At 37.2% G+C, this 13,521-nt stretch overlaps 1 protein-coding gene across 3 annotated transcripts; it reads left to right on the top strand.

Annotated features, from left to right (window-relative positions):
- Window positions 1–225: 225 nt before the first annotated feature.
- Window positions 226–13,200, top strand: phb2b (prohibitin 2b). 3 transcript variants are annotated; one of them, XM_030132026.1, is made up of 10 exons: window positions 226–345; window positions 2,503–2,635; window positions 4,772–4,856; window positions 4,955–5,034; window positions 6,234–6,418; window positions 6,557–6,686; window positions 8,929–9,032; window positions 10,013–10,090; window positions 10,197–10,276; window positions 12,502–13,200. In XM_030132026.1, the coding sequence occupies exons 1-10, from the start codon at window positions 232–234 to the stop codon at window positions 12,524–12,526; spliced, it is 1,014 nt and encodes a 337-aa protein (XP_029987886.1). In that variant the 5' UTR covers window positions 226–231; the 3' UTR covers window positions 12,527–13,200. The 3 variants fall into 3 exon arrangements, with proteins under 3 accessions (XP_029987886.1, XP_029987887.1, XP_029987888.1); XM_030132027.1 differs by having other exon boundaries at window positions 302–337; window positions 2,501–2,635; XM_030132028.1 differs by lacking the exon at window positions 226–345 and adding an exon at window positions 408–500.
- The last annotated feature ends 321 nt before the right edge of the window (window positions 13,201–13,521 follow it).

Raw genomic sequence — 13,521 nt, 5'->3', positions numbered from 1 at the left:
TATTTAACTGAAATAAACATTCATTCATTCATTCATTCATTCATTCTCTGTGCTCCAGAAAGTAATACAAATAAAACAATTACTGCTACTATTACTGTTACTACTGTCACAACTGATATCTATTGTATTGTATTGTATTGTATTGTATTGTATTGTATTGTATTGTATTTTAAGGTGTTGTGTATCGATTATTCCCTAAAAGCTTAATTTATTGCCATTAGCAATGAAAACATGAACACCGACTGTAGAACTACATGTCCCAGTAGCCTTTGCGGTCCACGAGGAAGTGGATTGTCTCGACCTTGGAGTTTGACGTGCAGCAGCATGGCGAGCAAGGAGCCGAACGTGAGTATTTAAGATACTTAATCATATTATATATTTATCTCTTTGCGGTTATGGATGTGACCGGAGGTGCTGCGTTATTTATTGTACGCCCACATAATAAAATAGTAGTCCGATAAAGAGTTAGACCTTCTAACCTGCTGTTAAAGAAAACGTTGGTGAGTGTTAGCTAGGTCAGTTAGCATGTCATTATGTGATAGCGCTGCTAGTTCGTGCATTGCTGAATTTTGTTAACAGCTGGTGATATTAGTAAAGTTCCTAATCTTAGACCCAGCTGAATGACGCTTGGGTTTATTAACACTTCATTGCATAGTATTGTTACGTACAGAGACATGGACTCGGCCTAGTTCATTCACTTTGCAGTGTTACAGCACAGCTCCATTGCATGTTTAGTCCAGGTGTATTCGGGCTAAAGGTGAATGGACACAGGCAAGAAGAGGCAGAGGCAGTTTTATACTGGTGCAGTGAAGTTATCACTGAACTGAAGCTTGTATTAGACTCTAGCTAGCTAAAAATACGTGTTAAAACAAACTCGTTGAAATTTTAACAATTTAATTACACAATATCACAGTTACTGAAATCATTGTTATCGAAACACTAACATGAACTCGGCTTCATGACAGACATGATGAGAAGCATACACTTGATGTCAGATGTTTACATACACCTTGGCTGAATGCAATCAAGCGTCAAATTCTGAATATTTCATATGAGTTCATCCACTTCAATCTGATGTTGCGAAATTTCAGAGTAGTACAGAGAATTTTTAAGCCAAGTTTTAAATAAATGTATCACAGTCTTCCAAATGAAGTGTGCTTGTAAACAACCTTCTGGAGATTGTGGTCATGATTTTTGATCTAGGTGGGTGAATGGTAGATACTGGTTGTCGGTAGAAGTGTATCTGTGACTGTATTTTATGGTGAAGTCCATAGAGAAAATGAGAGACGTCCTCAGTTCTGATTTCTGTTAACGAGTTTTCTAGACATTTGAATGTACTGTGTTCGTCAGTCCATCTGTGCTCAAATATAACCTCCACAGGATCAGACCACTGTTTAATCCAGACCCAGACAAGAACAGATTTTGGTGCAACAGGTTCAACAGTGTTTGGACTGGTAAAGCTGTTGGAGGAGCTGCTCCTTAAAATATCTCCCAACCACAGTACAGAGGGAGCTGTACGGTGGAAACTGAAAAGCTGCTCCCCATGGAGGCACCTACTGCTCCAAAACAGAATAGCAGAAAAAAGTCAGAAGACTCTGGTTCTGATCTTACCTTGTAGCGGAATGTTTTCCGTTCTTTTGAGATTATCACAGAAATGCTGGCCCATAATGATCAACATTTTTTAAGGAGGAAGAAGCATAAGGTTGATAACAATAATACCAGCATCCCAACTGTGAAACTTGGTTGAGGAGCACATTGTGAGGTTGTTTGAAACTAAAGTTTCAACACAAATAGATCTTTGAGCATGACAGTTATCCTAAGAAAACAGATAAGTTTTTAAAAACATGGCTTAAGACCAGCAAGCATATTATTTGTAGTGACAATAATAGAGCTCTCACCTTAATCCAAAAGAAAAAAAAAGAAGTTCTGTAAGCAAAAGATATGCTTTTTTTTTTTTTTTTTAAAGGGAAATTTCATCTACTTTAATTATGAAATTTCATATAATAAATATAAAAAGTAGCTGGATTAACTGAACTAGCATACAGAGTATTTATTGAACTGAAACATGAAACCACCAAACATCAACTGTAGTTTGTACTTTTTCATTTTTTCCTAAACTCACTGAAGAATATGGAGATGGATTTAGTTTGAAAGTATTTATCTGTCAAGAAGAATTTGTCAAAAGCTAATTGTTTGAACAACTGTTTAATCACAGATAATTTGAACTTTTACTACTAAACAAATTAGTACATTTTGTTCATTTATTTGTTTTACAAATTTAATACAATAATGTTCAGTTTACAGAGACTATATAAGTTATAAATGTTTAAGTAATTATGACTACTATCATATTTTCTGGTAATTAGCCTAATTATTTAATCAATCAGATATCTTGAACTTTTCTTAGACACGTTCCATTAAATAATGTCTGTATTAATACTGTATATATTATTTATGGATGTTAAAGATAATCTTATTTACTCTCTCTCATGCAAAATGCAGCGCTTCATCCAGCACTTAAGGGATGTGGCTAGTCGGATGTCTGGATCTGGCGGCCGAGGGGCAGGATTAGGAATGAAGCTGCTCATTGGGGCTGGAGCTTTGGCATATGGCATTAAAGAAGCCACCTACACAGGTGAACACACGCCAGTACACCACATTCACACAAAGTGGCAGATGGTTAGTAGCACTGATGGTCCACAAAAACTACCAGAACAGTTGGATTAGACTGTACTAGGATGAAGCCACAGACAGAATTCACCTTTTATTGCAAGAGTTGTGATTTGAGTCATAGTTTCCTTTTATGAGAAGGATACAAACTTGCTTCAAATAAGTATCCTTTTAAAATGATCAAAAGGTTCTGTACAGTGTTATAGTAATATAGTGTATAGTCAGGATGAGTCCCCTAGTTTTTAAATAGTGAAATGTGGATTCTGTCATTTTTTAATTTACTGTCACCTCATGACTCGTCACAGGACCAACACTGCAGCTTCAACAACCATAACGTTTCACTTTTCCACAGCTGTAAGAAATACCATCAGGTCATCTCTTTTAATATTCAATCTCTCTCGGACAGAAAGGAGAAGGTGGTAGAATCCCAAAATGCTGGTGTTAATTTTTTTCCTGACTTCTGCCTCTTGCAGCTTTAACATGTTGACCCTCATTTAGTGCACTGCAAAGGCACAGAAAAAACAATATATGGACGACTTCTTAACAACAAATAAGGAAGATGTCATTTTGATATTTTCATTATCCTGAAATTACGTGTTGGCACACAAGACAAGTATATTTAAAAGACTCAAATAAACTGCCTTTTTTGTGTCATATTTTCATTTCAGCACATTTCTTTAAATTAGGGAATTATGTTGAATACTGTTCAAAGCTGGTTTACACCTAAATATCACCACATAATAAGTAGACAGATAGCCTACTTGAAGCTTAGAAGATCAGTAGTGCATGTTTGTTTGTTTTTTTATTGAACCCAAATCACTTGTAATCTCATAGTTTAAATTCTGATTTGGGCCAAAATGGTATACATGTATGATTTTGTTTCTAGTGTGGCCTTAGTCTGAAGTCAGACAACTTTACATCACTTTACACTGATGATGCGGCCACAAGATTTGTTTCTGTCACTTCATCCTCATGTCCATTGTCATCTGCTCACTAATAGGCTGTTTTTAGGAATAAAATAAAATACCAACATCATAGTCAGTCAGGGGTAGAGTAGTAACTGTTTTAAACTGGTTCTTTGGTTGAATTTCAAACATGTCTTTGTAACATGTGTATGTACCCAGCACTGCCCAGTTATTGTACTGAGTAAATAGGCTCCTGGTAGTGAGAGAAGCTCCATTATTACTGAATCATGATGAAGAACTATGTGACCCCCAGTGGCTTGAAAGAGAACAATATGGTTAATTTTTAAAGGCTTTTAAAATGTAGTTACATTTTTCTAAATAAAACATATTGTAATTATTTCTGAAATGTTTTGTTTCATGTTCAGTCTCCCAGAATGCTGAAAATTTTCTGTTTTTAAAAAAATCACCAATCTATCCATACTGTATTTGTAATACTTAAGTATATGCTTTCCTTTATGTTTGCCGACATAAATTGGTCCTTGGATTAAAAAACAAGAACATAGCATATCTTAAAGTACTGTTTTTTTGTTTGTTTGTTTGTTTGTTTGTTTGTTTTATTTCCTCTTTTCTTTATTTATTTTACATATTTTTAAATTGAATCCTATTAAAAGTTTCCCTTAACTATTGGGTTATGCAATTCCTAAAACATGTTTGATGATGTATTTTGGGTGTATTATTGGTAATAATGTAAGGAAAAAAACACAGATATTTGTTTAAAATACTATTAGGAGCCTGTAAAAAGGCTATTACCAAAAAATGGTGCAGAGTAGAACCACCTACAACTAACGGCTGGATACAGACTGAATGGAATATTTGAGATGGAGATTCTGACCCATAGACTGAGGACTCAAGAAGACCAGTGTCATGATAAATGGAAGAAATGGACAATTTTCAATTCAATGGCACACCACTAAAAGCAGTTGTTAGTCACAAGGTTTATTATGGTCAAGGTATCCCAAATGTCCCCTATGTTTGTTTTATTTTGTAATGTATAGAAAACAAACAATAAAAATAAAGTTAAAAAAAAAAGTTGCCATTAACAGAAATTTCCCAGAAAAGCAGTATTTAAGGTATGTTGAGTTATTCTTTGTGCTTATTATGTGTGTGTGTGTGTGTGTGTGTGTGCGCGCGCGCAGTGGAGGGAGGCCACAGAGCCATCATCTTCAGCAGGATTGGAGGGATGCAAATGGACACAGTTCTTGCCGAGGGGCTGCATTTTAGGTAGGATTCATCTGCTTTCAGTCTCTACATGTACAGTTCTCACTGGTGTGTCACAGTTCTATTTGTTCTCATGGCTTTAAATGTCATTTGTTTTTTAGGATCCCATGGTTCCAGTATCCGATCATCTATGACATTAGAGCTAAGCCAAGGAAGATCTCCTCTTTGACTGGCAGTAAAGGTATGAAAAGCAAACGGAATTGTCAGTAATTGTCATCAACTCGTGTTGTTTATACGTCTTAAAATAGTTTCAGTGATGATTTGGTTTATGTCGACATTATTAGACATCAGCATTGACCACCATCTAGTTAATTAAACGTTCAGTCAGAATTACAAATATGTTAATACTTATTGTTTCTGTAGCAGCTGTTAAACATTTTAGCTTGTTTTTTTTTTTATCATGATGTTGAATACATATAAAGCAGAGGAGGTGTTATTCAAGCAATTTGCAACAATCAGGTTTCAAGAATATAAAATGGACGGAAATGATTTCTGAAAGACTGAACTGAATGCTTATTAGTTTGAATCCTAAATGTTGTTCTGGGTAGCTACAGATTTAACATCCTGGGACTCTTAAGTTTTTCTCAACGTCTTCAAACAATTCTGACCTTTTGTTGACGTCACATTCTTTGAAAGTGCAGCTGAAGCTCAGCAAAGACAGAGCAGCTAAATCAGGACGCTTTTTTTTTTTGCAACATTGCAAAAAAAGTGTCATTTATTTCAAGCAACAACATCTGTGTCACCAGATCATAACAGAATTAGCTGTAGTGGCCAGGTTTGTGCACACAAATGAGGAATTTCACTGCAGTTTATGTTTAGCTCTGACGTACTACAGAGTAAATGTATAAAAAAAAATGCATAGTGAAGAAAAACTTTTTTTTTCACAATACTGTACAAATGGTGTAAAGACAAAATAGTATTAAGACAATATTCTAGCATAAAAAACAGAAGTGCACATGCTGGATAAGTGGAAATATACATGAGGTAGATGGCGTCCCTGTTAGTTTCATTCAACAGAGCAACTGCCTGGATAAAGAAACTGTCCTTGTATCTGTTGGTTTTGGTGTAAAGCCTCCTGTAACGCTGTATATCTTGCTATGTTAAAGTGCATTATGAGGCTGCAGTTGATTTTTGATATCCCCACAAAACACATTTCTAAATTTGTCGTATAGAACATTTTTACACTCCAATATTAATGACTGTGAAGCACACCAGGTGCCTACAACAGCAGGATAAATTCAGCTGTGCTAATCAGGCAACCGTCATGTGACCAATTAGAGCTGCCATAATAAAAATAGAGCCTGCAGTATTCTGTTGTCAGCTTCTACTTCTTTCATGTCTGATACGGTTCTTGAACTGTTATTGTGTGTATGTGTGTAGATTTGCAGATGGTGAACATAGCAGTGCGTGTGTTGTCCAGACCCATGGCCTCGAACCTCCCGTTCATGTACCAGCAGCTCGGGAAAGACTACGACGAGAGAGTTCTGCCTTCCATCGTCAACGAGGTCCTCAAGTCGGTGGTGGCAAAGTTCAACGCCTCTCAGCTCATCACGCAGAGAGCACAGGTACTGATCCCAGTCCAGGATTTAGATGACCACTACCTCCTGAAGGCTGTGTAGTGTCAGTATAACACAGCTAACATAATAAAACTGCAGATACGAGTTGGTTCTCCACATGTTTGATGGTTGTTCATTGTTGTCCAGGTGTCTCTGCTGGTGCGAAGAGAGCTGTTTGAGAGAGCTAAAGACTTCAACATCATACTCGATGACGTGGCCATCACCGAGCTGAGCTTCAGCAGTCAGTACACAGCTGCCGTTGAGGCCAAGCAAGTCGGTAAGGCTCCGTTTAGTAACACAAGTATTCTAAAACTCTGTGGATTAATGAGTAAAAGCAAGGTCTGTTGATGAGTTAAACGTTAAAGGTGCTGGAGACTTTTGTGACCAATATTTCATCAAATCTGTAAAACCTCAGTCATAGCCTAAGTATCACAAATGTGTAAGTCTTTCTGTCATTACTCACCTGAATCTCTTGCATTATGGTGAACAATTTTGAAGTGCCATCCACTATAAACAAATTGTGTGTTTACAAACCGACCTGGACGTCACTCAGGCATCTTCAGAATTTTGTGCATTGTGGGAAATGGAGGTTCGCGCAGCCACCTGACATCGGCAGCGCGACCATATGGTATTATATGGATGAAACAAACACGTGGAAATGCGGAAACAGCTGGAGGAATATACATAGAAGGAAGGGACTTCCTGCCGTTTCCGATCATGTCTGTTCCAGCTCCCGCTGTAAGGCGGCTGTGTGAGCCTTCGCTTCGCACAATGCACAAATCCCACAAAATTCCGAAGATGCCCGAGTTACCTCCTGGCTCGTTTGTAAACACATGGTTTGTTTATGGTGGATGGCACTTCGAAATTGTTCACCATAATGCAAGAGATTCAGGTGAGTAATCACAGAAAGACTTACAGATTCCTGATAGTTAGGCTATGACTGAGGTTTTACAGATCTGATGAAAAATGGGTCACGAAAGTCTCCAGCACCTTGAACATATCAAAGTTTTCTCTGATTAATCATTTATTTTCTTCTGAGACTAGAGCTTTTAATTATATTTAAAGGTAAAATTATAGAAATGAGAATCAACAGAAAATTCTATTTAAAATCAAATACTATAGGTTAATAGCTGCTGTAATTGTGTGAATTTTTCATAATTTTCAAATTATCACAAATTGTCCATTTTGGCAGCATTAATTCAGACATAATTGTTTAGTTAAAAAAAAATGCAGTACTGTGCAAAAAGTCTAGGCCAACATTAAGTTTGTTACAATCCAGATATGTGTAAAACAGCTTCTATTAACCAAAGTGCTGTTATTTAGTGTGACCTTTTCTACTTAACATGTGTTAAACCCTTTTGTTCAGACGATATGAGATTTATTGCAATAATTACCCCGCCCCCTGAAGGGAGAGGCAAGGGGTATTGTTTTTGGTTAGGTTCGTTTATTAACACTTTAGCAGCAAAACTATTGGATCAATTCATACCAAATTGGGTTTATAGATTACCAGTAACCCAGAATAGATGTTATAATATTTTAGAAAAGGTAGGTCAAAGTTAAAATTTTCTATGATTTTTTTGTTTTTTTTAAATCTTCCCATTTACGTATAAAGGGCAACGTATGTGCGAGGGGTGGGGTTTGTTGTGCCTGGCAACACTTGTTTTCTGATGTTTTATTCCTGGTTTCATTCAACACGTCAGATTTTTCCAGCTGTTTGTGCTGCTTCTTGTCATGGGGTCACACTAAATAGTCACTTTAACCTTTAGAACTCATTTACTTCAGGGTTTTTTTTATGTCTTTTAAGGCTGTGAACACATTTCTCATGTTTTCATGTATGTGATTGAGAAATAAATATGTATGCTTGTTTCAACCCTATAAAAATAATAAAGCTAAAGGTGGACTAACACTTATGCACAATACTGTAACTCTTCAGTCTGTTTCCATCTGAGTGAAATGCATAAGAATAATATGAAATGTGAAGTAATTTTCCTATTAAGATAGAAGAATAAGTAAATATCAGAGAAGTCATGATAAGAGGCTTCAGAGATAGAAGATGTAACTAGATGAAAAAGATGTAGAAGACAAAACTGATGTAAAAGGTGCACCAAGATGAAAACAAATAAAAACCCAAAACGATGTAAAAGATGCAACATGATGAAATTATGTAATGGACAAAAATGGTGTTAAGGATGTAACAAGACAAAAATCACAAAAAACATAAAATTCCTAACTTTTTTTTTTTGTTGTTGTAAATTTGGTTCCCATGTAGGAACTGTATTTATGCATTCTGTCTTGGGTTGAAGTTAAATGATATTTAATTAGCTAAAATATTTAAAAATGATAAATAAATACAAATGATCAGAATTTTTTGACATAGTTTGAACTTTTGACGTAAATGCCAACGTCCGCAGACAGAAAACATGTCAACCTCATACATGTTTATGTCCATCTCAGATAGTCTTGTGTTTCTGCTGAGAGTTTTATCATGTATTTAATTGTATGCATTTGTGTTTGTGTAGCCCAGCAAGAGGCCCAAAGAGCCCAGTTCTACGTGGAGAAAGCCAAACAGGATCAGAGACAGAAGATCATCCAAGCTGAGGGAGAGGCTGAGGCTGCCAGAATGGTAACAGACTCCCCTTTAGTGTCACAGTTTATTCACACACACAACCGCAGAGCAGGAATTTACACAAGGAGCGCCAGTACACCTTATAAGACCAGATGACTGGGGTTAAAACCATTGACTTTTGGAGGGAAGTCGTTTTAGTGCCACCACCTAGTGGCTGATGATGATATTACACCATAGTGCCGCATCGACCTCAACCTCCCACTGTGGAGGTCGAGGTCGATGATGATGATGATGTGGTTGGAATAAAATAGTCTGCAAGTTTTTTTCCTCTTATGTAATTTAGGTTGTTTTAATAGGGTTTTAAACACATTTGTGCTCCAGTCTCAGGGCATGAGGATATGAGGAAATTTGCTCATCTGTTTTAATGTTGCCTTTTGAGTTTTTGCAGCATAGTGGTTGTTGACAGGCAGTAATACTGGTAACGTGGGTAACAGGGGTTCCTATGCAGTACGATAAAGGTTGAAATTGGATTATTTCCCATGTCTGGATAAGCATGATAAAATTAAAGTGTCTCCAGACTGTTGTTCCAGTATAGCTTCCTAAAATGTTTTGAATTTTATAAAAATAAATTCATCATACTAGTAGAATGTAGTCAAAACATTTGTGGACTGAATGCATATTTGTGTTCATAAGGGGTAAATGCGAGTTTTCCGAGAGCTGGTGTGAATATGAATATGTGAATGGGAATATAATGCAGAGTTTGTGCAAAATTTTTCAGCATCTCCAATTTGGAAGGGTCCTTTTGCTTTTTTTTTTTTTTTTTTTTTAAATCTATTCACTCTTACACGTAATTTGAATATTAATGTTTGAGATGGTGACAGAAATGTTGTTTGAAGACTTCCACCAGGCTAGTGTCTTCATTCAACACAACGATATTAAACTGGTCACAGTCATTATCTGCTGCTTTCTGATTTCTGGACATCAGAACCATTATGTTAATCATGTCAAATAAATGCAACTTTGTGTGTTTGGTTTAGTTGGGCCAAGCAGTGACAAAGAACCCTGGCTACCTCAAACTGAGGCGAATCCGAGCTGCACAGAATATTGCAAAGACGGTCAGTGACTCTTTATCCTCAGTAATTTTTTTAATCAGCGTTGGTAATGATGATGATGATAATGATGATGATGATGATGGCTCTTATGTGGTTTTTCTGTTTCCAGGTGGCAACATCTCAGAACAAGGTGTATCTTAACGCTGATAGTTTGGTCCTGAATCTACAAGACCAGACATTCTTTAACAAGTATGTTCACACACAAACACACACACAGTTCTGAAAACAATGAGAAGTACATTATGAGATAATAAAATACGTGCATATTTTATTCAATTCAATTCAATTTTATTTGTATAGCCCAATATCACAACAAGGTTATCTCAAAGGGCTTTACAGAGTCAGTTGGGTGTAAACATCAACAGTCAAATAATCAGCAAGAAAATGAGTAATGTCCAGGGCATCCCCCGACCTTAGACCCTCCTTCTCGGCAAGGAAAAACTCAAAACCCAGTGGGAAAAGGGAGAAACCTCGGGGAGAACCACAGTGAAGGAGAGATCCACTCCCATGGACAGACAGGCTATATATGCACCAGGACTGATGGACGTCCATTTGCAGATGTAGTTCCAGTCTGCAAGGATGCAGTAGGGTGGATACATGACGGGTCCATCCCGCTGGATGAGACAGGCAGGAGCGAGGAGGCCCATCCACAGTGGTGAGGCCGAGGACGTCATCCAGACAGGTGGGGGAGGGGGTCAGGACACAGGTCAGGGCAGGACACAGATGGGTAACTGCAGATCCTGTCGTCATTGGCTCCCAAGCGGCTACAGCTGAAAAAGTAGCCACTCCCCCGGAGGGGAGTGGGGAAAGGGGACACCGGGTGAATAGTAAAGCACAGACTAAGTTGGCTAAATATTAGAAAACATAGATACAGACAGAAGTGGTACGTAGAACCAGAAACAGGTGATAGGACTCAGTGCCTGTACTTCCCCCAGCATTATTGCTCCTAGGGCAGCTTAGACTGAACTGTGGGTTCAGTCTGGTTTTAACTAGCCTGACCATAAGCTTTTTCAAACAGGAACGTTTTCAGCCTGACCTTAAATGTAGAGACTGTGTCGGCCTCTTTAATGTTAGCAGGAAGCTGATTCCATAAAACAGGAGCTTGGTAACTAAAGGCTCTAGCTCCTACTGTACTTTTACAGACCCTGGGAACTACCAGTAGACCTGCATTCTGAGAGCGAAGGGTTCTGTTGGGATGGTACGGCACCAGAGCATCTCTGAGATAAGAGGGGCCCATACCATTAATGGTCTTATATGTAAGAAGGAGGATTTTATCATCCCTGAGCTTATGAGGCACGAGAAATGGCACAGTTTTGACACATGGCAACGAAGACCTGATACCAAACCTGTGTATTTTAGGCTTAATGTGCTCGGATGTTTGTACCTAATTAGTTTTAAAGCAGGTCTTCAAACTGGGGCAGAAAGAACCAACACTGGCTAAAAAAGAGTGACCAAGTCTGTTCTAAACCTACTTGAGTCCTGTTACAGCTGCACTAAAAGCAACATTTTTCACATAAATTCAACACTAATATTATACTCATGTAATGATTAAGGACGTGTAAGAAAGCAGTTCTGTCTTTATTTATTCATGACTCTGCTAAACTATAGTGCGTCAATAAAAATGTTCAGATATTTCAGTAGTAGATAACTCAGTTTTTCTATTATTGTCATTATTTTATTTTATTATTAATTTTATACCCCAGTTGGTTTTGCAGCAGCTGTATTAATAACACATAATCACATAATCTCAAACACATCAATAATCAATACACCAGAGAGACAAGTAAAGTTCAATGTGTAATAAAATACCAAATGTGGCCCTTGTACACCATTGTACCTTTCAGAAATAACAAAAAAAGTGTGGTTTTTGGACAGCTGTGACGTGAATAAAACACAACACTTTGCAAAGTGTATTTTTATATTTAAATAGACAAATCATTCGTGAAATCCAGTTGTTAAATTTCTAACAACAGGTTTAGACTTTGGGATTTAATGCAACAAATAATAAGCATTTCAGCATTTATAAACCTTGATTTATTGATTTATGACACTCTAAAGTCAAAGTGTCATTTCTGCTCGAAAAGCATATCATTGTGAGAACATCTGTTTCTGTGTACATATCATGTGATCCTCTGCATCCCACACATTTACAAAATTCCACTGTTTTACCAAAGTGATATTTTTTACGTTGGAGCGTCTCTGCTTGAACACTCATCACAGGTTAAGGTGGAGATGATTTCTTCAGCTGTGAAAGTTAATGAAATGCTCTGACATCTAGTCCAAAAACGTAGCACTGCGAGATTTTTTTCATCCTGTCTAAAGTGTTTGGTTGCTCTAAGTCATGCTTGATAAATAGCTACAGTGTGACACTGATTGATGCTTCATAAAATATGTGTTCTGTTTTATTTTCTCAGCTTATCCGTGGCCCAAAAGAAGTGATGAAGATTATATGAAGAGTAGAGCTTTATCTGTCAACTTCATCTGAACAGTCTGTCTCAGTTTCACTTACGTCAGGAAGAATCAACTCACACGACTCTGGACACGTGTGAATGTGGATGTCAAGCTGGATTTACTTTTGTTTTTGTGTTATGTTTTTTTTTGCCTTTGCATATACTTGATAATAGCATGAATGATCCCATAATGCCAATGTAAATTAATATAGTGAAATGAATCAGTCGTCATTTCAACCTCTATAATAAACACTTGGCCATATAGCCAAAGATTCGCAGCTAAAATTTGGATCTTGTGACTATAAATTAATGCAACATTATGTCAAAATAAGGAATAAGTGTTCAATTTGAGCAGCGGAAAGATCTTTGGTCCAAAATGTCAAACAAAGCATGAGATGTCAGACAGATTTCATTGCGTCCTTCATCAGGCTGCTCATTTGTTCCCCACTCTGCTATTCCTGCTCTGCATTGCCCTTGTGCAAGGTGCATCATGGGAGAGTTTGTCAGGGCTCCAACCTTCCAGTCGGGTGGAGGTGGAGTCACAGATGGTCTGCAGTGTGTGCGGAGTCGTGTGATGAACATATGAATACAGCCATTCCACCAATGTTGACAGATCGAGTTGATTCAGACTAATTTATCTATTAAACTCTTATTTGTAATTAATTTTGTTGTGTTGTTAATATATTATCACAGTATATTTTCTGAGACTATACACATTCATTAGCATCAAATGAAAATGTGAATACTATGTGATTCACTTTCAGTCATTCACATAAGGAGGTGTTGAGTCAGACTGCATATGTCTCCTTAGTAATAGACACTGTCAGTTCCTTTATCCATATGTTGATGGAGAACATGTCAGAACTGTCCAGAAGAATGTGATTAATCAATGATGCATACAGGAGTGATGCAGTTTTATATAGTTTTGTATTAAATATAAGAATATATGAATGGAGGACAAAACCTCAGGCAATGGGGGTGAAA

This window comes from Sphaeramia orbicularis, chromosome 4 (assembly GCF_902148855.1).
Source record: "Sphaeramia orbicularis chromosome 4, fSphaOr1.1, whole genome shotgun sequence".
In the NCBI taxonomy this organism is placed as follows: Eukaryota; Metazoa; Chordata; class Actinopteri; order Kurtiformes; family Apogonidae; genus Sphaeramia; species Sphaeramia orbicularis.
Note: the sequence above shows the minus strand (reverse complement) of the source record. Positions and strands in the feature narration are given on the sequence as shown.